We start from the raw sequence: 27,039 nt of genomic DNA, 5'->3' as shown, positions 1-27,039 counted from the left end.
TAGAAAAAGCAGTGAAAATATCTTGCCATGTCAAGAAGGCAATTTAACTAATATTTGGAAAAAGCAGTAAAAATATCTTGCCATGTCAAGAAGGCAACTCAACTAATATTTGGAAAAAACAGTCACACTTCAAATCAACGGTTGAAAGTGTCTCACTTGATCCAACGGAGGAGGATGAAAGTGTTGACAATTGTTGATGCATAGGAAAGGCCTATCAGCCTAATTAGATATAGTCGTTAGTTAGTTAACTAATAAAATTAAAATTTATTTATATATATATATTTATTAATTTAAATATTATCAATCTCATCTCTTTTCCATAGTCAAACATAGTCGTTTTTTTCTAGTTATGAGATTGACTTGTCTTCCTATTTAACCCTCTTCTTGGATCTGTTTCTTCATTGTGCCCTGAAGATGAACCACACTTGTTGGTTCGAAACGCGTCGACCCAAATCTTCAATGTGACTTCTTACGAAAAACTCTTTATACATTAGTTTTTAAGTGTGATTTTTTAGAAAGTTTATTTTTTGTTTTTGTTTTTTGATTTAATTTATTTAAAATTTAATAGGGATTTATTGAAAATAAAGGTTTTATAGGTGAATTTTTTATAATCAAAGTGTTTCAAAAGTTTTTTAGGGTGGTAAACATATATATATATATATTAAAAAAACCATTTACAAAATCCAAATCAAGATTTAACCACAATTTTTTTTGCCAAATTCTAATAAAAAATCTATCCTAAACTTCAAAATTCACACTTAAAAACTACTCATATATCATTTATATATTTATATATTTGATAAAATATATTTTTAATATTTTTAAATTTATCCAATGAAATAAAAAAATTAATTACAATAAAATAGATTAATACTTTTAATATTATATAATAATAAATTTTAAATTAAAATAAATAATTCAAATTTATATTCGTATATTTATTCAATTAGAAATTTAAATGACATTAATATATATGAAATTGTGCATTTAATGCATTAAAAAAATAAGTAAGGAAGAATTTATATGTTGTTTTAGTATGAATATTTGAATAGATGGGTGTAAATATTTTATTTTTATTTATTTTTCTTTTAATAAAGTTGAATTTAGTTATGTAACTGTTTAAGATATTATTTTTTGGGATTTAAGTGTGTGACCATTTCCATGAAAGATAGTGGTATTAGTTAATTTCTCATGATTTTTGAATAGTCCACTTAGCACTCATTGCATCGGGTGATGCTCACAGGGGTGAAGAAGTGGGATTGAAACTAGTGAAGCGAATCAATTTCTGATGATTTTTGAATAGTCCACTAATTTCTCATGATTTTTGAATAGTTCACTTAGCACTCATTGCATCGGGTGATGCTTACAGGGGTGAAGAAGTGGGATTGAAACTAATGAAATGAATCACATAGCGTTAATCATCACTTCTGGGGCTTGCACCCAGTAACCAGGACTTCCCAGGAGGTCACTCATCCTAGATAGCCTCTGGCTCAAGCGCGCTTCACTATGGAGTTTTCCCCATAATAAAGCCCACTTAGCTTGATATTGTTAGTTAAATTACAATTTTTATTTTTTAAATTGTATTTTTTTAATGTATAATTATTTTTGTATTTTGGAAAGTTTTTATTATACTTAGATTATGCATTCTCAACAACTAATATGGGTGATTATAATAGTGTTTCTAATTTTTTTTTGTGAGGTTTTGGACAAAATTGATCTAAAAAATATACCCAAAAATGTTCAAAAAGTAGAATGTTTAAACTACCTACTTTTGAATGATTGCACTAAGAGGTGGTGCTCTCTAACTCAATATGGAAGATATCTTGTAATTTCATGTCTTGTTGTGTCATGTAAACATTTTGACTCGATCAAATTACATAAAAATAAAAATAAAATAAATAAAAATAATTATTATAATTATTAATTATTAATAATTAGACCAACTTGGATCCATCTTAACTCCAAATCTACCAAGCACTGAGAGGGATCAAATCTCTTGAGGTGCAAACCTTATTTAGAGTGAAAAGAGATTTAATCCCTCTCAGTGCTTGGTAGATCTGAAGTTAAGATCAATCTAGACTGGTAAAATATAAAATCTCTCACAATGATGATAATGATTGTCATTCATTAAGGCCATATAATTTCACAACTAAAAAACATTTTGCTATGATGTCATCTGTTATTGTTTACACTTAGTTTCATTTGCAAACACCATTTTTGTATAAGGACCACCATTCACACGAACTCCACGATATTGTGGAACATTCATGTATTTCAACGAGACTTGCAGTTGGTTTCATTTGCATGTACAATTCTTGTATGAGGACCACCATTTGTATCACCTCCACAATAGTATGGAACTAGTGCATATCCATTAACACTTTTCTATATTTTAAAAAGGCTTGTTTAGTTACATCATCCCAATAACATTGTAAAGAATTTGTTATGAAACCAACTCACAAAAAGATAGAAAAGATAGATCAAAGACTTACAAATAAGCCTCTTCGAGGGGGCAACCTCCTTTACATTACACAAATGAACAATTCTTGGATGATACAAATGACAAGACTTCATTTCTATATATAGGAGTCTAAGAGGTCATAATATACTCAAAGCCGACATAACAATAATAATGTAAGGGCACAACAGTAACAATAGTGAGCTTCTATGGGGCACAATAATAACAATATGGGGACTACATGGGCACAACAATATAATAAGGGGGTTGCACTAATAACAATAAGGGGTTACACTAGTAGTATAGGGACCTAACAAAATTTATATGACTGTATGTATTGATGTAGTGTATATTCATTAACACTTTTCCATATTTCAAAAAGGCATGTTTAGTTCGCTTATTGTGGAAACATTGTAAAGAATTTAAATGAGTATATATGATTTTTAAAATTGTTTTGGTAGAGACCTTTTGAATGGACAAGTCTAAAAAATTTACATTTTGAATTTTTCAATAATTCAACTCTGTAAATATTGATTAAATTGTAATTTTCCATTACTTAAATTGTATTTTTGAATCCATATTCAATATTCTAAAAAACCGCTATTACACCTAGATTGTCTAATCTCAACAACCATATTTACCATTTTAAAAATTCTTATAATTTTTTAACTATATTATAAACACCATTATAATAAATAAATATACCAAAAAATATTAAAAAAATAAAATATTTATACTACTTCATTTTGAATAGTAAAATATAAAACCCATCAAAACAATAATTATCATTACCATTCATCAACCATATAACTTCACAACTAAAAACCATTTTGCTGTAGTGCCATCTCTTATCGTTTGCACTTAATTTAATCTTTGCACAAGGACCATCATTCATACCAACTCCACAATATTGTAGAACTAATGTACATGCATCCACACTTCCATATTTACACAATTTTATTTGCAAGCATCATTTTTACACCAGGACCATCATTCACACCAACTCCACAACATTGTGGAACTAGTATACATGCAATGACACTTTTCCATGGTTCAATAATGATGTGCACTTAGTTTCCTTTACAAGCACCATCCTTGTATGGGGACCACCATTCACATCACATCCACACTATTGTGGAAGTGTATATTATTAACACTTTTCCATATTCCAAAAAGGCTTGCCCACTTATATCATCCTAGCAACATTGTAATATATTATTAACACTTTTTCCATATTCCAAAAAGGCTTGCCCACTTATATTATCCTAGCAACATTGTAACAAATTTATATGAATGTATACGCATTTTAACTCTAGATCTCTATTACGCAACCATAGTATCAAATCTAACACATTCTCATTAAATTACTTAAGAAATAATATAAGATAGGCAATGATTGTTATTACAATCAATATGGTGTTTGTGTTTTTTAATAAACTATTTACATCAATTTACAAAATAGTAGGTTCGGTATGAGATTTCAATATGAAGTTAATTTCCAATTATGCTGAACAATAGACCATAAAATTGTTTTATCCATTACGATATTTGTTCACGTACAATAACTTATATATTGGTTTTATTTATTTTTGTTAGGCTAGCTATTATTAATATTAACCTACCATTCTCTAAGTAAATGTATGATTGCATGTGGAATAATATTTAGGAAATGGAGAGTAAAATAGTTAAAACATGCCTTGGTTTTTGCTTCAGAAAATTGTTAGACAATTTTTAGATTATTTAGAAACTTGCATTTAGTTTGAACTATTTCGTTGATAACATAAATGAAAACATATAACATGTGTTTCAGGGGTACCCTTGTGTCTATCTCTCTACACATGACATCAAATTTCTTGTCCAATAACAATCATTTTATGCAACATGACTTGTTGTTGGGTGCCTTTCTCACTCACTATCTGAGCAATAAAGGCCTTTTCAACCAATAGAGCTCGATCAACTTGAAATTTTTGGTGTCCCTTTTTCTAGAGAATCTAGCGTCTAGCTCCCAATCATTAAATCGCACCTCTAGTTAATCCTAGGAATTTTGTCTCCTCTTTTGTTATTTCATGCTCCATATTGTTAACCCTAGCTTTGGTTTCTATAAAGAATTTACAATGGAAATTCATGACAATTCTCATGACTTTAGATTGGACTTTGGTGATGTGTTGGGGTACTTGTTGGGAAGGAGAATGCTTGTTGTACCCATAGTTGCTAGATTTAAGGCTCAATCCTTTACTAGCCATTGTTATTGAAGGGTTTATGTAGTTGATAGAAAATGTAAAGGGTTGGTTGTGAAGAGGAGGAGCAAGGGTGCACAAGGTTTAGGGTCATTGAACATGGATTAAAGTTAAGGTTGTCCTCCTTAAGTTAGGAGCAAGTAAGCGAGCCTCAAGGTAGGCTTTTAGTATTTCGTGGAGAACCAAAGATTAGGCTCGTTCCAAAACATCGAAAGGGGTTGAAGAAGAAATCCAAGAGAGCTATACCCAAAAAAACAAGGTAAATTTAATTGATTCAATTAACATGAGAGGATAACAACCATATATAATTAGGGCCATTAGTGACAAAGTTATTGAAAACCAAAGATCGTAGAAGACTAGGTACGAGGACAGTAACAATGAATGAAGATCCATAGTGAATTCACCTAGTTCTGAAAAGTAGCTAGTCTCAGACTTCCAAGTTTAGCTTGTTGCATAAAGGAATCTAGAACAATAAAACTTTGAAGGGTTGAAAGAGAAGTAGAGAGTATAAAGATGAGACACTGACCAACAAAATTAGAATGGAGCTCTAGAACCCAAGCTTATGATGGAGGCCCCCATCATTGTTACACTTTTAAGCTTCTTTCATTGCCTCAAATCTCGTGCCTCTGTAATCAAGACTAGCTATAAAAGATCAAATCCATGTCTCTTCCATGATGACATACAATGTTGTCATCCTTCCGAAATCACTCCCACAACTATAGAGTAGACATACCATATTGGTGACCTTCATCCTTTTCCTTCTTTTTTTACTCATAACATTAATATGCCTTAATACATAGGGTGAGCTCCTCCAAACACATAAGGGTGTCCCAATCTTAATACATAACACTTCATCCAATTTATTTATCTATAAATTTTTAACATAAAATTAATTTAAAAACACTAAACATCTCCTTCCTTACAATATCAATTCATAATTATATATAAACTTTTAACATAAAATTAATTTAAAAACATTAAACATCAACTTCATAATTATATATAAATTTTTAACATAAAATTAATTTAAAAACAATAAACCTCCGCCTCTTCATTATATCAACTTTATAATTAAAAAACTTCATCAAAATGTTGTTGATAATCAGGGACCTATTTTGTCAAAATCATTAATGTTTAACTTTATCCATAAAAACAAACAGAGGATTGTCTTCTTCATTAAAAATGAAACCAGGAATAAAAACAAACATAACATTGTCTTCTTCATTAAAAATGAAAAAAGGAAATAGACAATGGAATATGCTTCACTAAACTTTGTATGGAGAAAGTCCAACATAATGAACCTGGGTTGTTCTTAGTTTGCCCATTAAAATTTGCCATGTGGTTAGCTTATCATTTCATTTGTACAAGCTACTTCTATACTTAACCATTCTTTTAGATTACATTAGTCATTATGCCTTCTAGTAATAGATGTCTCCATTCATCTCTCAAGACTTTAAAATACATGGTATTATTGACACAGTCAATGAAAGCAAGGGAAAGAATACTCCAACACTACCCACCAAACATAAAATGAAAATTACATTCAAAGTAATAGTAGTTCACAAATATTTTTTAATATTTTTGAGAGTTTTGAACATAATATTATAGAAGTTTGTTGTTTGTGACCAACACAAGTGATTTCAATTCAAATGGAAAGGATAACGAGGACGGATGGCAGGGGGAGGCCACGCCTCTTTGGCTGTTGAGTGGCGGAGTCTGAAAGCCAAGACGTGGGGATAGGGATGCGATAACAACAATGCCCATGACGTTTCATCTTCTCTTCCTAACAGTTTGAATGCAATGGCGTAAAGGAATCCCCAATGCAAATGCACTGGTTGTTCTTTTACTAGGGCTTCCTGTAGCCAGTGAGCGAGGCGAAGCGTGGCTTGAATTTGTGAGACAGATGGGATGGGATGGGCTGGCCCGGGCAGCATTTGATAGCAGAGGAGATGATCTTCTTCTTTTTGTTTCAGGTTTCATTATTTATTTTTCAATAGGATGGGCTTCCTTTTCTTTGTATCTCTATATTTGACTATTGACTGATAACCGCCTTTTTCTTATGGAAGAGGGAGAGACAAAGGCTGCATCAACGGAAGAAACGAAAGAAATGAAACAAGAACCCATCGCAGACATCAATTTGGAATTTAATGAAATGAAACAAGAACCCATCGCAGACATTAATTTGGAATTTAATTGGTAATAGATATGGTCTATTCTTCATTCAGGGTAGAGAAGGCATTCTTGAGTTTGAATTTCGAATTTGGTTAGTATCTCTGTCTCTGTTCTGCAAAGAGACAGGAACAGGACAATTAGGGAAAGATGGAGATGTGGATGATTCTGGCCGCTGCTGGCTCTGGTTATCTGGCCAAATATCTCCATAATAATAATAATAATAATAATGCACAGGAAAACAAAGAGTCCATTGCAGCAGATGGGAAGAGTGCAGGCGATTATACGTCCATGGACTTTGGCCACAACTTGAAGACCTCAGGGGCCGGCAAGCGGGCAGATTGCAGGGGGAATACTCAAACTCGTAGAGAAGCACTCAATAAAGCGAGTCCTTATAACGCAATGAAAGAAGAAGGAGAAAGCTCTCCACAATTGGGATCATTCAGTGACCGTTTGGTTGTTGATCCAGGCATTACCTCTAGCTCAGACACAAAGGAAAATAGTTACCATAGATTGCAAAAGCCCAATGCCCATCTCATTGTCAGCCAGGCTGAGAAACTTGATGTCGACGCAAATGCAGGTGGGATTGGCTGTGCCAAACTGGACGATGGAGATCGGTTTGGGTTTCCAGAATTTCGAGGAAAGAGGCTGCATCAACAGATTTATCCCAGGGAGATTGGGGAAAATATTGCAGATATAATTGGACATGATTATGATTATGATGATATGCAGGTCGATTCTGGCTGGGGGGACATGCTGCAACCTGATAGTATTCAGAGACAAAAAGTTGAGATTTCAAGATTTGGCAGGGAAAGAAAGCCTATTGGGAGATCTCTACAAGTATCTAATAAGTCGAAGCCAATGTCTTCTCTGGAAAGCTGTCTTGTTGCCCAGCTTACTGGACAAAATGTAAATTATTATTTTGACGAATCGAGTGTTTCTAGTTCTTTCCTCTTATCTTCTGTTGCAAATCAAAGGCCTCTCATTGTTACTGATGGAAGTAGGATAATTAGCAGAGGGGAGGTCAGTCCATTACTTGGACTTCAATTTCCCAGTGTGAATTATGGACTGCCTTGTGAAAATAGGAGCATATTTCATGAGGAAGAGCCTGCGTATGGCCTTCCATCTCTTCCATTGCTCAGAGGCTTAAGGAAATCTCAAGGGAAAAGAACAGGGCAACTGGCAAAATTACAGAGTAGAAAACAAGACAATGTGAGCAGTCAAAATTCAAGAACTGATGACCTTGTCATCACACCGGGAGACCCTGCCATGCAGAAAAGAAGAAAAGTGTCTGAATATGGTCCATGTACATCATCACAAGTTGCATCTGACAAACCAGGTAAGCGTAGTCTTAGTTTTCCCTCAGTTTTAACAGTTGCTGTCAATTATTGTTTTATTTTACTGTTTTACATTATAATGCTTCTGTTCCCAATTTCATTTTATATGATACACTTTTAAAATTTAAAAACCAATATTAGATACCTGCTAGTCAAATGATTTTATGATCCTATGTTGATGACAATGACAACAGATAAACAAGGCAAAAATAGGAAAATATCCAGTTTCTGACTAAAAGAACCGGGGAGGGCTTAAAATCTCAAATAGCGAGATGTAACTACATACAACTAAATCAGTGGATTATAAAGGGAACAACTATTTTTGAAACTAGGGAAACAAACACAATAAACTCTGAAAGTTGAACTCTAGATTGCAAGGGTCTTCTGATAGAACTTTTTCGTTAAAATAAAACTTTCCTGTAGCACAGAAGGAAGAGAAAATTCCTGAAAAGGTGAAGAATGCAAACCTAGGCCTAGAGTCTCCAAACTGTAGTATATGCAACAAAGGATTAGAAGGGTTTTAGATGCAGCATGCACGGAATACAGGGCCATGCAACGATATGCAATTCAAGCAATGGATTAGTATTATATGTTAATATTCTGCAATGACTGGTTACAGACTACTGTTTTGTAACAACTATTTTTGAAACCAGGAAAACAAAACAATGAACACTGAATTGAGTACTAGATCACACGGGTAAGCAATCTTCCAACATCACATAATTGATAAAATAAACTCTTTAATAGTAAATAAGGCAAAAAGAACCTGGCCAAAGTGGGTCATCCGCAGCTTGCTTACAGCAAAACTTTCTAAAACATAGCCTTTATTGAGGCTGATGGTTCTATGCAGTTTCACTTCCCTCTTTCCCCTTTATTACTTGCATGTGGGATAAGGGGCTTCACATTGCTGCAAGTTGCACTTCACAAACATTCTCTAGTACAATGTAAGACTATGCTCTTTTTCTCCTTCTATGAATTTGCATTCCCTCAATTCAAGCAAAGTTTCTTGGAGAAGTTTTCCTCAATTAATCCAAAGTTTTAATCCGGATTTGCAGTTGCAATCCATCCTTGGCTTTGCAAGTGGCCCCACTATTGTTTTTGATTCTTATTTTCTGCCATTGGAGCTTCACTTCTATCATATTATTTGCTGTTATTTTCAGTTACCTTAGCAGTTTTAGTAGTGGTGCTGCTTTTGGATGCATGCACATATAAGTTGGTACCAGTGCTAGGTTGTTTCTCAGGCCATTGGTGAAAAGTAGCACTCAGATTTAGAAGGAAATAACTCATGATGTAGATATTGGATTGACACCAGACCAACACCATTCAAGAGAAAACTCAGAGCTTTTTGGATCCTAGACATGATAGAAATTTGGAGCAGTATCAAAAGAGTTATGACCTGTTATTAACAAGATGGTGGGGAGGAGAAAAAATGGCAAGCTCAAAGTTGCAGGTTTGAGAATCTCTAAGGTTAGATAGTGGTGAGGACAGTAGAACTGGGAAAAGATTCTGTGGGGGCCGTGGTCTGACACAACAAATTTCAGCCAATCCACCATAGGCCCTGAATATCACATCCTTCAAGGATGTAGTCCAGGGGGTTCGAAGACAATGGCATGTGAAATGGGTGGGGTAGGAAAGGCACAAGTGGATGCTGATGCTCCTGGCAAGGAGAAACAGCTGAGAGGAAAAAGGACAACAAGCTTCAGAGCTGTTGCTTAGCCAAAATGAAAGAGAAGCCAAGATATGAGGTAACTTCTCACAATATTGGTAGTTGCATTCAACACATGAAAGATCATGCCATAATAGGCAAATTTATGGGCATCTAGTCCTCAGAGAAATATGACTTGGTGGGTTAAATTGAGATGGAAACCTAAAGCTCAGCTATATCTGAAACTGTGATCCAAGGGTTTCTTTACTGCTATTTTTGCTAAAATCGAGGACAGGGATAGGATTTTGAAAGACTGTACTTTTAAAACTCTGTGGGTCTACATCTACAATTCTGGACTGAAAGATTCAGTCCAGAGAAAGAGGACTTCACAGAAGCACCAATATGGATTAGGGTATATTCCCTAGCATAGGAGTTCTATGAGGAAACCTTGGAGAGTGTAGGGAATACTCTAGGAAACTTTGTTAAAATGTCAGAAATAACTAAAAATGCTAAATATACTTCACATGGGAGAATACATGTTTATATGAAAATTTCAGGATCCTTACCAGAATCAATTAGTAAAAGTATTTAGGATTCAGGATGCCAAATGCTGGACATGAACACATCCCATTCAATTGCCATAAGTGCCATGAGCACAGTCACGGTCCATGCAATATGAAGACAATGCAAGGCAAAGCCGAGGACACTACAGATGGGGAGGGTTTTACCAAAATTCCAAGCAAGTGCAAACCAGGGAAAAGGCCTACCAAACACACCTCAGCCAACTAAGGCAAGGTAACCAACAGCTTTCAGATCTTGGCTTTCTTAGGGGAGGCTGAACTCCAAATAGGGGAACCCTTAATGGGCAATGATGAGAAGAATTCCAAGATGAGCTTCCTCAAGGAATATCCCAAATGCAGGAAAACAGAGGCTCAAGATGCGAATCCAGAGAAAAGCAAAAGGAATCCAAAGGACCTAGATATGGACACAGAGGAGGAAGTACATCAGGATTCAGCAGAGGAAATTTCTCAACAATACAGGGATCTGCAATCAGTGGAGATTGACCTACCAGCACTCATAGCAGTGCACGGAGAGCTTCACTTAACCAACCTTCCCGAGGCTCAACTTTGACAGCTCCAGAGTTCAGAGGGAGCTCATGAAGGGAAAAATGAAGCTTGGTGCTTCAGGCCAGAACCATAGCACAGTGGGAGGATTGGGCATTAGAGCGACTTCATTAACAATCTCAAGAAAAATCGGTTGCAGAGGAAAATAAAAGAGGAGGGGAATCAATGAAACAAAAACTGGAAGAGGCAGGAACACTTCTAGAATGAGTTAAAGGGCTCCCAGAGAAGTATTTCTCCTCCCAACCCAAGATTTTAAATGAAAGTGATTTCATGGAATATCAGTGGAATTAATGCTCCAAGCAAACATTTTCTATTGAAGAATATACTAGGTAAAGAACAACCTTCGATAATAATTTCTATAGGAAACAAAATGTAATAGCAACACAATGTCAATCATAGCTAGATGGCGTTGGGTAGGATTTGAAACCCTAGCCACTGGTGCTAATGGATTCGTTGGGGGCTTAGCCATTCTCTCAGGCCTAGGTTAGATCATCCTTGAAGATAGTATTGAAACCCTCAGATTTATTTCAGCAAACTACAAAGTAATTAGCTCTTCAGAGCAGGGACATATCTTTAATGCCCACGGACCAACTAACCCAGCCCTAAAGCAGCCCTTCTTGGAGTCTATTTGAGTGCTAGGAGAAGTCATTAACGTTAATTCGTGGATTCTAGGAGGTGATTTCAATATGAGCACTTCTCTCCAATAGAAAAGGGGAGAACACAAACAATTAGAAACTGAACATGTTGCATTCAGAGAAACCACAGACAAGCTCAAACTAGTAGATATCCAAACAATCTATAGGTTTCCTACTTGGAACAGCAAAAGGGGAGGAACACACCAGATAGCTGTAAGATTGGATTGATTCCTAATTGGAGAGTCTCTTTTTCGAAACAATGTATCAATAGAAGTAGAAATCTTACCATGCTCAGGTTCGGATCAGTGGCTGCTATGCATCTCATGGGACAATACCCACACCCCTAGATTCTCCTTTCAATTTTGAGAAGTTTTGTTTCCCTAAATTCCTGTGACAGATCAAGATTTGGTGGAAGGAAGCCAATTGGGATTGGAGGATAAGGATGTGTAAGTTCCAACAAAAGTTAAGCAAGTTAAGCAGAAAATTAAGAAATGGAACAAGGTGGTCTTTGGCAATATTTTCTGAGCATAGAATCAATTACAAAAGGAAACGGAAAATTCGCAAGTGGTCATTGCCAAAGAAGGTAGGACAAAGGAATGAGCAGCCCAAGAGAAATATTTTCAAACCTAGATAGCCACCGTAATCAAGAGGAAACCATATGGGGACAAAAATGTAGAATCCACTAGTTCAGAAAGGGGGACAAGGATACCCAATTCTTTTACAACTCTATGATAAGTAGGAGACATCATAATATAATCACCTCCTTGAAGTCAATAACAGGGCAAAGATTGGAAAAACATGAAAACATTCAGAATGAACTCAGAAACCATTTTAGCCAACTATTAGTAGAGACTCAGGAGGATAAACAAGAGGCAACTCACAACATTACAAGTTGCATCCCATCTCAAATTTCCCATGAGCAAAATTTCAATTTGATGAGAGTAATTACATATGAGGAGGTATAACAAACTATTGATGAAATGACATTTTTGAAATCTCTTGGATCATATGGATTCATAATGCATTTCTTTTAGGCCTGTTGGATAGCGGTTGGAAGAGATGTTTGGGAAGTTGTGGAAGAATCCCTCTCCTTGGGGAGTTTCTTCAAGCTTTTCAATGTTCCTCTCCCTAATTCCCAAGGAAAATGTAGCCAACACAACAGATAAAGTGTCCCTTTTCTCTGTGCAACGTGATTTATAGAGTAAGAACTAAAGTAGTTTCCAATAGGCTAAAACCCATCATGTTTAAATTTTTCTCCCAAGAACAAAGGGCCTACATTGAGGGAAGGAAAATCCTGGATGGTATAAGCTGATGAATTTTTCACAGGTCTTCTAAATTGATAATTACTTTTAATGATCTAATCTTTCTCATATTCTCATTCATTACTAAGCAATTATACAAAAGACATCAACAATAGAAACATTTATGCCATTAGGATCATAAAGAGACAGCCAAACAAGAGACACACATATTTTACCCTAGGAAAACCCACTTGGGGGAAAACCCAAGAACCTTTTCCTTAGAGAAATCATTCAAATCAACAAGGATACAATCTCATCTTTCCAGTCAAAGACAGAGGTCAAATTGACCATGAACAGACCTAGGTCAATCTTGTTCAAACAAAATAAGTAGCCTCAGAAATTTGGACTTGTCCATAAACTCGGTCTGTTGTGCCTTAGAGGGTCGGTTTGTCTAGATGTTAGGTCTGCTTCAGAATTTGGTCTGCTCATACACTTTAGTTTTCCTCAAAAGATGATCTATCCTTAAGCTTGACTTGCTATCTTTCTTCTTTTTTGCTTGAACAAAAGAGTAAGAATGTTGAAGAGTGATCTGAATTGCTTGCTGGAAGAGGAGGATGAAATGACTTTATATAGTCATTCAAGGAGCTCGAATTAGTGTCACTAAAGGGTCAAGCTGACCTGATCATTAGGAGGGCTGACTTTATCTTTTGGAGCCAAACTTTTAGTTTGAAAATTCAAATTTCCTCCTTTGAAGCTGACATGTAAAAACATCTCTGATTATTATTTCTCATATGTTAAAATTGGCAACTAGGGCCAAACTCCATGTGGGTCATCTTATTAATGGAAGTTGATATTTTTCTTGGATCCCTCTCATCGAGAGGTGTAGGATTGATCTAAAGATCATCTGATTCCGATAAGTATTCATGGAGATATGAATTTATTTGTGTTATGGGACAATTCGTCAAGGTCGACCTGCAACCAAATAAACCCCACTTGTGCTCAACGTTTTAGTATAAATAGAGGTGGTCTTCAAGTCATTTCAACACACTTCGGATCTCTTCCTCTCTACTTGTCTTTGGGTTTTAGTAAGAGGAGAGAAGATCCTAAGGGATAACGCCGCCCTAATCTAGAGGGCAGAAGCCGGAATTGCCAGAACTGCTGGAATAGCCGGAACTGTTGGGAAAAAAGCCGGAACTGCGGGGAAAAGCCAGAATAGTCGGAACTGTCGGGAAAGCTGACGCAAAGGGCAGAAGCTAGAACAACTGGAACTACCGGGAAAGCTGACGCAGAGGGCAGAAGCCAGAACTGCCGGGAATTGTCAGAACTGCCAGGAAAAGTCGGAATTGCCGGGAATAGCCGGAACTGCAGGGAAAAGCCGGAACTGCTGGGAAAGCCGGAACTGCCTGGAAAAGCTAGAACTGCTGGAACTGTCGGGAATAGCCGAAATTGCCGGAACTGTCAGGAACTGCCAGAACTGCTGGGAATAGCCGGAATTGTCGGAACTGCCGAGAATAGCCAGAACTGTCGGGAACAGCCGGAACTGCCGGAACAGTTGAGAAAGCTGACACAAAGGGCAGAAGCCAGAACTGCCAAACTAGCATGAAACAACAAGCATGCAAAGGACAACAAGCATGCTAGGGACAACAAGCAACCTAGGGACAAGCAACAAGCAAGATGCAGCCAACACATAGGTCAGTATGGCAACATGGTGTAGCAATGGCATATAATGCAATACAGTGATAGGTACAGTCATGATTAATGAAGCGTGATGAGATGTAGCATAGTGATGATGGGTGTGGCATGGTGCAGCGTGGTGAGATGCAACATGATGACGAAATGCAGCACAACTATAGGTGAAGGAGTCACCTTGGAGAATCAGTTAAGCAACATGTCTTCAACTGATCTCATGTATCATCTTCTTAGAGATGATCTATGCTCTTATTTAGATAAGTCAAAGTGTTGACTTTTGTTGTAAATGTACTATCTCTCTCTCACTCTCTGCTGAACTATTGAAGAATATATAAGAAGAATTGATCAAGGGTTTCCCCACATTGGGGTTTGTCCTTGGTTAGCACCACATCTTGTGTCCTCTTGTCTTGGCTTCTCTTCTGCGATTTATGTCTATGTTTTATCTGCAGTTTACTTTAATGCTGATGTGATTGCTAATCTGGAAAAGATATTGAGCTAACTGTGAAAATTGAAATAAATATTGTTAAAATTGGCAACTAGGGCCAAACTCCATGTGGGTCATCTTATTAATGGAAGCTGATATTTTTCTTGGATCCGGGATAATGCTGCCCTAATCCAGAGGGCAGAAGCCGGAACTGTCGGGAATAGTCGGAACTGCCGGGAATAGTCGGAACTGTCGGGAATACCCGGAATTGCTGGGAATACCCGGAATTGCCGGAACTACTGGGAATAGTCGGAATTATCGGAACTGCCGGAACAGCCGGAACTGCCAGGAACAGGCGAAACTGCAGGAACAGCCGGGAACAACCGGAACTGTCTGAACAACCAGGAAAGCTGACGCAGAGGGCAGAATCCCGAACTGTTGGGAAAAGCCGGAAAAGCCGGAACTGCCAGGAATAACTGGCATTGCACGAACTGCTAGGAACAGCCGGAATTCCCGAAACTGCCGGGAACTGTTGGAACAGCCAGGAAAGCCGACGCAGAGGGTAGATGCCGGAACTGCCGAGAACAGCCGGGAATTGCCGGAATTGCCGGGAACTGCTAGAACAGCCAGAGCATCTGTCTCTGAAGGAGAGTAGCATGCAAGGGACAACTAACTAACATTGGGATAGTTGTATGGTACTTAGCAGCAAATACACCAAGCATGCAATGTTACAACTAGCATGCAAGGGACAACTAGCATGCTTGCTGCTAAGGACAACAAGCATGCTAGGGACAACAAGCAAGCTAGGGACAACAAGTGAGCAAGATGCGGCCAACACATAGGTCATTATGGAAACATGGTGCAACAATGACACATAATGTAGTACAGTGATGGGTACAATCATGATTAATGAAGCATGATGAGATGCAGCATAGTGATGATGGGTGCAGCATGGTGCAACACAGTGAGGTGCAACATGATGACGAAATTGAACACAACGATAGGTGAAGGAGTCACCTTGGAGAATCAGTTGAAGTAGCATGTCTTCAACTGATCTCATGTATCATCTTCTAAGAGATGATCTATGCTCTTATCTAGATAAGTGAAAGTGTTGACTTGTGTTGTAAACGTACTATCTTTCTCTCTTTGTTGAACTATTGAAGAACATATAAAAAGAATTGATCAAGGGTTTCCCCACATTGGGGTTTGTCCCTGGCTAGCGCCACATCTTGTATTCTCTTGTCTTGGCTTGTCTTCTGTGATTTATGTTTATGTTCTATTTGCAGTTTACTTTAATGCTGATGTGATTGCTAATCTGGAAAATATATTGAGCTAACTGTGAAAATTGAAATAAATTGCTCTAAGCATAGAACATACCTAAAATTAACATGGTATCCGAGTTGAGGTGAAGAAAATGCCCAAGCAAGAGTGAAAGAACAATCATCGAAGACAGTAGGGAAAGGACAAAAGGATCAGTGGATTCCTCATCCCTCTTCAAATTTACCGAGGGTGAAGTCAAAGCAGAGAATATTATCAGAATGGTGCAGCGGAAGTTTCTGATGGCCTACCTAAAGATCACTTCATTGGGAAGTCCATATCTAAGGGTGAAAGGAAAGGAAGATACCTTGGTTGCAATAAGTTCGACCATTATGCGAAGGAGTGTCCGAATGGCAGAGACACATCTCTTTATGAAGATAACAATCATTCCAGGGACATCTTCAATGATCAAAGGAATGACAGGTAATGCAGGTCATCAAGGAAATGGTTGACTCTTCAAAGAAAGCAAGGAACCCCAGGGACTTCATCGGATAGAAGGGTGCACTCTCTAATTTGGTAGAGATGGAAACAATCCTGGGATTATACTTGGAGCCGATGCTACCTATCTCGGAAAGGGTGTAGAGAATGTTACCCCTCAACTGAATGAGGGTAACTCGATTCATTTACAGAATCTCTTTTATGTACTTGATCGCAAGAACTTGGTGTCCATTTCAGTAATGGAAGTCAAAGGTTACAGGGTGGCACTCATCGATGGAAAGGTACGTGTTTGAAAATAGAATTTGAAAAGATGTTTTTGAGTTCAGGTTTGTATCAAGTTGCAGGAAGTCCACTGGGGACAATGTCCATTGACACATAGCACTGGAGCTCTGTGAGTCAGATGGTGACAGGGATGCCTGAATTCAAAAAGAGCATGAAAGTACATGTCTGAGATGTATCGAAGGAAAATCTTACAAGGGGACCATTCCCCTCATGTAGCACGTCCACAAGTTTGGAACAACTCGAGGGGTTTGAGATTCATGATCAAGAATCTCATGTATGTAGGTGGAAGAAAGCCCTCTATGGCTTGAAGCAAAATTCCCCGGGCGTAGTATGAGAGGATTGATAGTTGTCAGATGAAGTTGAGATTCACTAAGAGTGAAGCCAACCCAAACCATTGTTTGAAGGTTGTGGATGATAGACCTCTCATACTAGCACCTTCTGAGGACGACCTATTTCAAACAGGTGCAGACCCTCTCACTTGCAAAAGTAAGAGGGAGTTGGATTCCGGATCTAGAATGGTAAACTGCAAGCCCGTGACTACCCCAAGGATCTTAATTTTTAGAAGTTATATGGTGATGATGCCGGACCAGATTTGGGAAATGCCTTTGAGTTCCATAAACTCATTTGCATTGATGTTCTTGGTGAACTTTCGTCCGGATATATGTTTTGCAGTTAGCATGGTGAGCTCATATTTGGTTGAGCCTCACTGGATTGGTGCTAAGAATCTTCTGAGATATCTTTGGGGCACAATCTCTTATGGATTGAGATACACTGCCGGAAATATGAAGCTGCATGATTGTTTGAATGCTGACTGGGCAGACAGTGTGGAGGATCACTAGAGCACTTCTCAGCACTGGTTCTCTTTGGGCTCTGCCTCGATATCATGGATGAGTAAGAAGCAGAAGTTGGTTGCTATAAGCACCGCCGAGACTGAATACATAGCTACAAGTATGATCTTGTATGAAGCTACCTAGTTGTGGAAGCTCTTCAATGAGCTGTTTGTACACATAATGAATACCACTGTGATTCTCTGTGATAACCAGAGGGGGGATTCGATTATTGAGGAATCCCGTATTCGATGATTGCTCCAGCAGATAGACATCAGATACTGCCTAATTTGGGATGTGGTAAGTCGATGAGCGAGGAGGCTCCATCGCATTGAGACTGATGTACAGGTCGCAGACATTTTGTCAAAGCCCCGGGGAAAGGTCGAATCTGTGACTTTCCCGAACGACTTGGAGTCGTTGAGAAACCTTCTTATAAGGGTCTTGCATGTTGCATGCATTGAGCTCTGGGAGCTCTGGGGGGCTTGGGGTACTTATTGGAGCAACATACGACCACAGGGCGACTCATCCTCCCCTGGTGGTGCACTATGTACAAGATGACAGGTTCAACCTTCCCCTGTGATACCCTGTGGTGACTGTGGAACAAGATGATTAGTTCTCCTATGGGTCGGGATGATTAGTTCTCCTGTGGCAACTGTGAAACAGGATGATTAGTTCTCCTGTGGCAACTGTGAAACAGGATGATTAGTTCTCCTGTGGGCCGGGATGATTAGTTCTCCTGTGGCGACTGTGGAACAGGATGATTAGTTCTCCTGTGGGCCGGGATGATTAACTCTCTCGTGGCAATTGTGAAACAGGATGATTAGTTCTCCTGTGGGCCGGGATGATTAGTTCTTCCGTGGCAACTGTGAAACAAGATGATTAGTTCTCATGTGGGCCAGAATGATTAGTTCTCTTGTGGCAACTCTGGGGCAGGATGATTCTCTGGGGCAGGATGATTCGTTCCCCTGTGGACAGGATGATTAGTTCTCTGTCGAGGCATCCTACCCATGCAGTCTGGGACTCATGGGAAGTACCTCTCATCTGATCAATGAGCAGGGAAATGGGGTTAGGGACCATAGTAGTACTATCGATGGACGCATCGTTGTATCTACCATACTCCCTATGCTAGGATGACCTCCATTGATCTGGGATCAATGAAACTGATCTGAGATCAGTATGAGTGGTTTGAGACACTCTCTTGTGATATTGATCTTGGATCAATAAAACTAACTTCAGGCCAGTAAGAGTGATGTGACACACTCTCTTCAGATGAAACTGACTTTGGGTCAATAGAGAATGGTATGAGACATTCTCGATCAATTCTTCTTCTTCATGGTTCAGCAGAGCAGAGCAAAGTAGAGCTCAGCAGAGCAGAGCAGTGCAGGGCATTGATGGCAGAGATAGTACAGTCGGACATATGGATCAGCGGATGGAGTTCTCCCTAGTTGAGAGGGAGTGTTAAAATTGGCAACTAGGGCCAAACTCCATGTGGGTCATCTTATTAATGGAAGCTGATATTTTTCTTGGATCCCTCTCATTGAGAGGTGTAGGATTGATCTAAAGATCATCTGATTCCGATAAGTATTCATGGAGATATGAATTTATTTGTGTTATGGGACAATTTGTCAAGGTTGGCCAACAACCAAATAAACCCCACTTGTGCTCAACGTTTTAGTATAAATAGAGGTGGCCTTCAAGTCATTTTCAACAGACTTGGGATCTCTTCCTCTCTACTTGTCTTTGAGTTTTAGTAGGAGGAGTGATCCTAAGGGATAATGCTGCCCTAATCCAGAGGGTAGAAGCCGGAACTGCTGGGAATAGCCGGAATTGTCGGGAACTACTGGGAAAAGCCGGAACTGTCGGGAATAGCTGGAATTGTCGGAACTGCCGGAATTGCCGAGAATAGCCGGAATTGTCGGGAACAAGCGGAACTGCAGGAACAACTGGGAAAGCCGACGCAGAGGGCAGAAGCTGGAACTGGGAGGAAAACCTGGAACAGCCGAGAAAGCCGATGCAGAGGGCAGAAGTCGGAACTGCGGGGAAAAGTCGAAATTGACGGGAAAAGCTGGAACTGCCGGGAATAGCTGGAATTGCCAGAACTGCCGAGAACAGTAGGAATTGCCAAAACTGCAGGAATTGTCGGGAAAGCTGATGCAGAGGGAAAAGCCGGAACTGCCGGGAATAGCTGGAATTGCCAGAACTGCCGGGAATTGCCGAAACAGCCAGAGCATTTGTCTCCGAAGGACAGCAGCGTGCAAGGGACAACTAACTAACATTGGGACAGTTGTATGGTACTTAGCAACAAATACACCAAGCCTGCAATGTTACAGCTAGCATGCAAGGGACAAATAGCATGCAATAGCAAGCATGCTAAGGACAACAAGCATGCTAGGGACAACGAGCAAGCTAGGGACAACAAGCAAGCAAGATGCGGCCAACACATAGGTCAATATGGAAACATGGTGCAACAATGGCACATAATGTAGTATAATGATGGGTACAGTCATGATTAATCAAACATGATGAGATGCAGCATAGTGATGATGGGTGCAGCATGGTGAGGTGCAACACGATGACGAAATTCAGCACAACGATAGGTGAAGGAGTCACCTTGGAGGATCGATTGAAGCTGCATGTCTTCAGTTGATCTCATGTGTCATCTTCTTAGAGATGATCTATGCTCTTATCCAGATAAGTCAAAGTGTTGACTTCTGTTATAAACGTACTATCTCTCTCTCTGTCTATTGAAATATTGAAGAACATATAAGAAGAATTGATCAAGGGTTTCCCCACTTTGGGGTTTGTCCCTCGCTAGCGCCACATCTTGTGTCCTCTTGTCTTGGCTTGTCTTCTACGATTTATGTTTATGTTCTATCTGCAGTTTACTTTAATGCTAATGTGATTGCTAATCTGGAAAAGATATTGAGCTAACTATGAAAATTGAAATAAATTGCTCTAAGCATAGAACATACCTAAAATTAACAAATATGATCTAAGCATAGAACATACCTAAAATTAACATGGTATCAGAGCTGAGGTGAAGACAATGCCCAAGCAAGAGTGAAAGAGCAATCAATGAAGACATTCGAGAAAGGACAAAAGGATCAGTGGATTCCTCATCCCTCTTCAAATTCATCGAGGGTGAAGTCGAAGCAGAGAATATTATCAGAATAGCACAACAAAAGTTTCTGATGGCCTACCTAAAGATCACTTCATTGGGAAGTCCGGATGTAAGGGTGGAAGGAAAGGCAGCTGTCTTGGTTGCAATAAGTTCGGCCATTATGCGAAGGAGTGTCCGAATGGCAGAGACACATCTCTTGATGAAGATAACAATCATTCTAGGGACATCTTCAATGATGAAAGGAATGACAAGTAATGCAGGTCATCAAGGAAATGGCCGACTCTTCAAAGAAAGCAAGGAACCCCAGGGATGAAGAATCAAATGTTGTTTTTGATAAGATAAAGAAGTGTTATCTTGTATTGCCCCTCTCCTTTAGATTCTTTGGGAATTTGGCTTATTGATTGTAGTGCTTCAACGCACTTCATTGGATAGAAGGGTGCACTCTCTAATTTGGTAGAGATGGAAACAATCGTGGGATTATACTTGGAGCCGATGCCACCTATCCCAGAAAGGGTGTAGGGAATGTTACCCCTCAATTGAATGAGGGTAACTCGATTCATTTACAGAATCTCTTTTATGTACCTAATCACAAGAAGAACTTGGTGTCCATTTCAGGAATGGAAGTCAAAGGTTACGAGCTGGCACTCATTGATGGAAAGGTACGTGTTTGAAAATAGAATTTTCAAAAATGTTTTTGAGTTCAGGGTTGTATCAAGTTGCAGGAAGTCCATTGGGGACCATGTCCATTGACACATAGCACCGGAGGTCTATGAGTTAGATGGTGACAGGGATGCCTGAATTGAAAAAGAGCATGAAAGTACATGTCTGAGATGTACCGAAGAAAAATCTTACAAGGGGACCATTCCCCTCATGTAGCAGGTCCACAGGTTTGGAACAACCCGAGGGGTTTGAGATTGATGATCAGGAATCTCACGTATGCAGGTGGAAGAAAGCCCTCTATGGCTTGAAGCAAAACTCCTCGGGCGTAGTATGAGAGGATTGATAGCTGTCAGATGATGCTGAGATTCACTAAGAGTGAAGCCGATCCAAACCATTGTTTGAAGATTGTGGATGATAGACCTCTCATACCAACACCTAATGAGGACGACCTATTTCTGACAGGTGCAGACCCTCTCATTTGCAGAAGTAAGAGGGAGTTGGATTCTGGATGTGGAATGATAAACTGCAAGCCTGTGACTACCTCGAGGATCTTAACTTTAAGAAGTTATATGGTAGTGATGTCGGACCAGATTTGGGATTCACGTTGATGTTCTTGGTGAATTTTCGTTTGGATATATGTTTTGCAGTTAGCATGGTGAGCAAATATTTGGTTGAGCCTCACTGGATTGGTTTCAAGAATCTTCTGAGATATCTTTGGGGCACAATCTCTCATGGATTGAGATACATTGTCGGAAATATGAAACTGCATGATTATTCGAATGCTCACTCGGTAGGCAGTGTGGAGGATCACTAGAGCACTTCTTAGTGCTAGTTCTCTTTGGATTCTGCTTTGATATCATGGATGAGCAGGAAGCAGAAGTCGGTTGCTATAAGCACCGCCGAGACCGAATACATAGCTACGAGTATGATCTCGTGTGAAGCTGCATGGTTGCAGAAGCTCTTAAGTGAGTTGTTTGTACACATGATGAATACCACTGTGATTCTCTGTGACAACCAGAGGGGGGATTTGATTATTGAAGAATCTCGTATTCGATGATTTCTCTAGCAGATAGACATCAGATACTGTCTTATCTGGGATATGGTAAGTCGATGAGCGAGGAGGCTCCATCGCATTGAGACTGATGTACAGGTCGCAAACATTTTGTCAAAGCCCTGGGGAAAGGTCAAATCTGTGACTTTCCTTAACGACTTGGAGTCGTTGAGAGACCTTCTTATAAGTGTCCTGCATGTTGCATGCATTGAGCTCTGGGAGCTCTGTGGGGCTTGGGGTACTTACTAGAGCAACATACAACCACAGGGTGACTCACCCTCCCCTGGTGGTGCGCTATGTACAAGATGACAGGTTCAACCTTCTCCTGTGATACCCCGTGGCGACTGTGGAACAGGATGATTAGTTCTCCTGTGGGCCGGGATGATTAGTTCTCTCGTGGCAACTGTGGAACAGGATGATTAGTTCTCCTGTGGGCCGGGATGATTACTTCTCCTGTGGTGACTGTGGAACAGGATGATTAGTTCTCCTGTGGGTCAGGATGATTAGTTCTCCCGTGGCAATTGTGGACCAGGATGATTAGTTCTCTTGTGGGCCGGGATGATTAGTTCTCCCATGGCAACCATGGAACAGGATGATTAGTTCTGCTGTGGGCCGGGATGATTAGTTCTCTCGTGGCAACTGTGGAACAGGATGATTAGTTCTCTTGTGGGCCGGGATGATTAGTTCTCCCGTAGCAACTATGAAACAGGATGATTAGTTCTCCTGTGGGCTGAGATGATTAGTTCTCCCGTGGCGACTGTGGGGCAGGATGATTCATTCTCCTGTGGACAGGATGATTAGCTCTCCTGTCGAGGCATCCTACCCATGCAGTCTGGGACTCATGGGAAGTACCTCTCATTTGATTAATGAGCAGGGAAATAGGGTTAGGGACCATAGTAGTACTATCGATGGACGCATCGATGTATCTACTGTACTCCCTATGCTAGGATGACCTCCATTGCTCTGGGATCAATGAAATTGATCTGGGATCAGTATGAGTGGTTTGAGACACTCTTGTGATATTGATCTGGGATCAATAAAACTGACTTCGGGTTAGTATGAATGATGTGACACACTCTCTTAAGATGAAATTGACTTCGGGTCAGTAGAGGATGGTATGAAACATTCTCGATCAATTCTTCTTCTTCATGGTTCAACAGAGCAGAGTAGCGCAGTGTAGGGTACTGATGGCAGAGATAGTACAGTTGGACATATGGATCAACGAATGGAGTTCTCCCTAGTTGAGAGGGAGTGTTAATATTGTCAACTAGGGACAAACTCCATGTGGGTCATCTTATTAATGGAAGCTAATATTTTTCTTGGATCCCTCTCATCGAGAGGTGTAGGATTGATCTAAAGATCATTCGATTCTGATAAGTATTCATGGAGATATGAATCTATTTGCGTTATGGGACAATTCATCAAGGTCGGCCAACAACCAAATAAACCCCACTTGTGCTCAATGTTTTAGTACAAATAAAGGTGGCGTTCAAGTCATTTCAACACACTTGGGATCTCTTCCTCTCTACTTGTCTTTGGGTTTTAGTAGGAGGATAGATCCTAAGGGATAACGCTGCTCTAATCTAGAGGGCAGAAGCCGGAATAGCTGTAACTGTCGGGAACAGCTGGAATTGCCGGAACTGCCGGGAAAAGCCAGAACTGCCGGAACCGCTTGGAAGAGTCGGAACTGCCGGAATAGTTGGGAAAGCTGACGCAAAGGGCAGAAGCCAGAATAACCGGAACTGTCGGGAATTGTCGGAACTGCCAGGAATAGCCAGAACTATCGGAGTTGCCGGGAAAAGCCGGAACTGCCGGGAAAAGTCGGAACTGCCTGGAACTGTCGGGAAAAGCCGAAATTGTCGCAACTATCAGGAATAGCCGGAATTGCTGGAACTGCCAAGAATTGCTAGAACTATCGGGAATTGCCGGGAACAACTGGAACTGCCAGGAACAACCGAAACTGCCGGGAAAGCTGACGCAGAGGGCAGAAGCCGGAACTGCCGAACTAGCATGCAATAACAAGCATGCAAAGGACAACAAGCAAGCTAGGGACAACAAGCAAGCAAGATGCAGCCAACACATAGGTTAGTATGGCAACATGGTGTAGCAATGGCACATAATGTAGTACAGTGATGATTAATGAAGCGTGATGAGATGCAGCATAGTGATGATGGGTGCAGTGCGTTGAGGTGTAGCATGATGACGAAATGCAGCACAACTATAGGTGAAGGAGTCACCTTGGAGAATTAGTTGAAGCAGCATGTCTTCAATTGATCTCATGTATCATCTTCTTAGAGATGATCTATGCTCTTATCTAGATAAGTCAAAGTGTTGACTTTTGTTGTAAACGTACTCTCTCTCTCTCTGCTGAACTATTGAAGAACATATAAGAAGAATTGATCAAGGGTTTCCCCACATTGGGGTTTGTCCCTGGCTAGCACCACATCTTGTGTCCTCTTGTCTTGGTTTGTCTTCTGCAATTTATGTTTATGTTCTATCTGCAGTTTACTTTAATGCTGATGTGATTGCTAATCTGGAAAAGATATTGAGCTAACTGTGAAAATTGAAATAAATATGATCCAAGCATAGAACATACGTAAAATTAACATCACATAATTTTGAGGGGCTAAATATGAATTATGAAGACTGACCATAGCTACAAAATTCAACACTCCCTCTTAGTTAGGGAGGAATTCATAATGACTATCCAGATGTTCTCTTGTTGAAAAATTTCTCTAAGAAAAGGTTAAAACAAATCATCATTTATCATGAACATCAACATCATTCGATTACCATAATCTTGGTCAGCAACTCTAACTCATGGTAAATTAACAACATCAATTAGTCACCGTAATTCTGGTCAACACTTCTGACTCATGTCTCATCATTAACATCAACTAGTCACCATAATTTTGTCGGTGCCTCTGACCAATGGTACCATGAATACAAACTAGTCTTAGTTCACCATGATTCTGGTCAACATCTTTGACCCATGGTGAAACCCTAGGGACACACTCAATTCATTTGAGTAATCCTTGTCCCAATCCCAAAGGCCTCACTCAATCTACTTGAGTAATTCTAAGTGTGATGCTAAATGTGCTCACTCAACTTGTCTGGAGAGTAATTTTGAGCTTGATGCTAAAAGGCACCCACTCAACCCTATGATTGAGTAATTCGAGGCTTCTATACACAGTAGATCATTCTCCCTAATCTTGGCCAACATACATGACCTAGGGTGAATGACTGTCCCTGATGTTATCACATCAACCCTCTCTCTCACTTATAGAGGCATTCTCAACTAGTCCAAGCTTGTCCTTGAAGTATACAAACTTCAACTTGGGACAAAGGCTTTGTTAACAACCAACTTGTCTGTAGAATAGTGTTGGAGCCATACTACTCCCCTTTGCACCATGTCACAGTACTAAATGTTACTGTGCTTCGACTTGTCATCATGGTTGTCACTTGAACTTGATCAAACAATCTTGCATGTAACTTTTGAAGCCATACTGCTTTACAACTTGCCAACCAAGCCGCAATATACTTGGCCTTTGTAGTACTGAGTGCAATAGATATATGCTTCTTTCTCATCCAAGAATTCATAGCAGAGCCTAAATTGAACAACATCCTGATGTACTCTTTTTGTCTTCTACACCCACGACCTAGTCTGAATCTATATATTCCAACAACCACACTTCATCATTTCAATCCATGTACAATTGTACCATGTCACTCCGGCCACTCTGACTGGGTGGTATCTTTCTGCCACAGATCTTGCTGTGACAATCTTGGTTGCTCCCTCTGCCACTGTAGCTTTCTAGTTACTATAGCATACTGGCTATCTAGTCTAACTATCTCAATGATAGTTCATCTGTAAAGTTCTAGGGTAATTTTCACTAGGTTTTCAACAAAAACCTTTTTCCCAATACACAATTAATTCAATACAATGGATATCTTCTTTAATGAATAGTACCAACTTATTCAATGAGGCAATAGACTGAGCAAATGAAAATACCATTTAATGAATTTGATTTCTCCAATCAACAAACAATAAACCCAATAGTGCGATGTATTGTCCATACATCCATACAACAAAGTTACAACATAATCCATGTTTAATACTTTAGCTAGAGATTCTTCTCCTTCTTAACAACTAGGCCATATAGACGTCTTTATCTACTAAAATAAAATACCTAAGTTTGACTCAATTCCGCACTGATATCCCAACCTCAGTCTACTCCAACAGCCATACAAAAGTCTATCTTCTTGTTACAGGAGCCATATATCTCATGTTTGCTACAGGAATCATGAATTGACTACTATAGGCTCGACTGGCTGTTGTTTATCACGACACAACCTTTATGATGTATTACGTTCGTGCGCTGAG

The 27,039-nt window shown here is 39.4% G+C and overlaps 1 protein-coding gene across 1 annotated transcript in view; it reads left to right on the top strand.

Moving 5' to 3' along the window:
- Positions 1 to 6,324: 6,324 nt before the first annotated feature.
- The window catches only part of LOC149141805 (uncharacterized), a 61,597-nt gene continuing 40,882 nt past the window's right edge, over positions 6,325 to 27,039 (top strand). The window contains exons 1-2 of the mRNA XM_089451105.1: positions 6,325 to 6,668; positions 6,762 to 8,203. Of these exons, the coding sequence (XP_089307231.1) occupies positions 7,015 to 8,203 (1,189 nt within the window). The 5' untranslated portion in view covers positions 6,325 to 6,668; positions 6,762 to 7,014. The remainder of the gene's footprint in view (positions 6,669 to 6,761; positions 8,204 to 27,039) is intronic.

The sequence above is a fragment of the Pinus tabuliformis genome, chromosome X, assembly GCF_031772625.1.
Source record: "Pinus tabuliformis cultivar Carrire ecotype Pingquan chromosome X, CPIR1, whole genome shotgun sequence".
Classification (NCBI taxonomy): domain Eukaryota; kingdom Viridiplantae; phylum Streptophyta; class Pinopsida; order Pinales; family Pinaceae; genus Pinus; species Pinus tabuliformis.
This window is presented reverse-complemented; position numbering and strand designations above follow the sequence as displayed.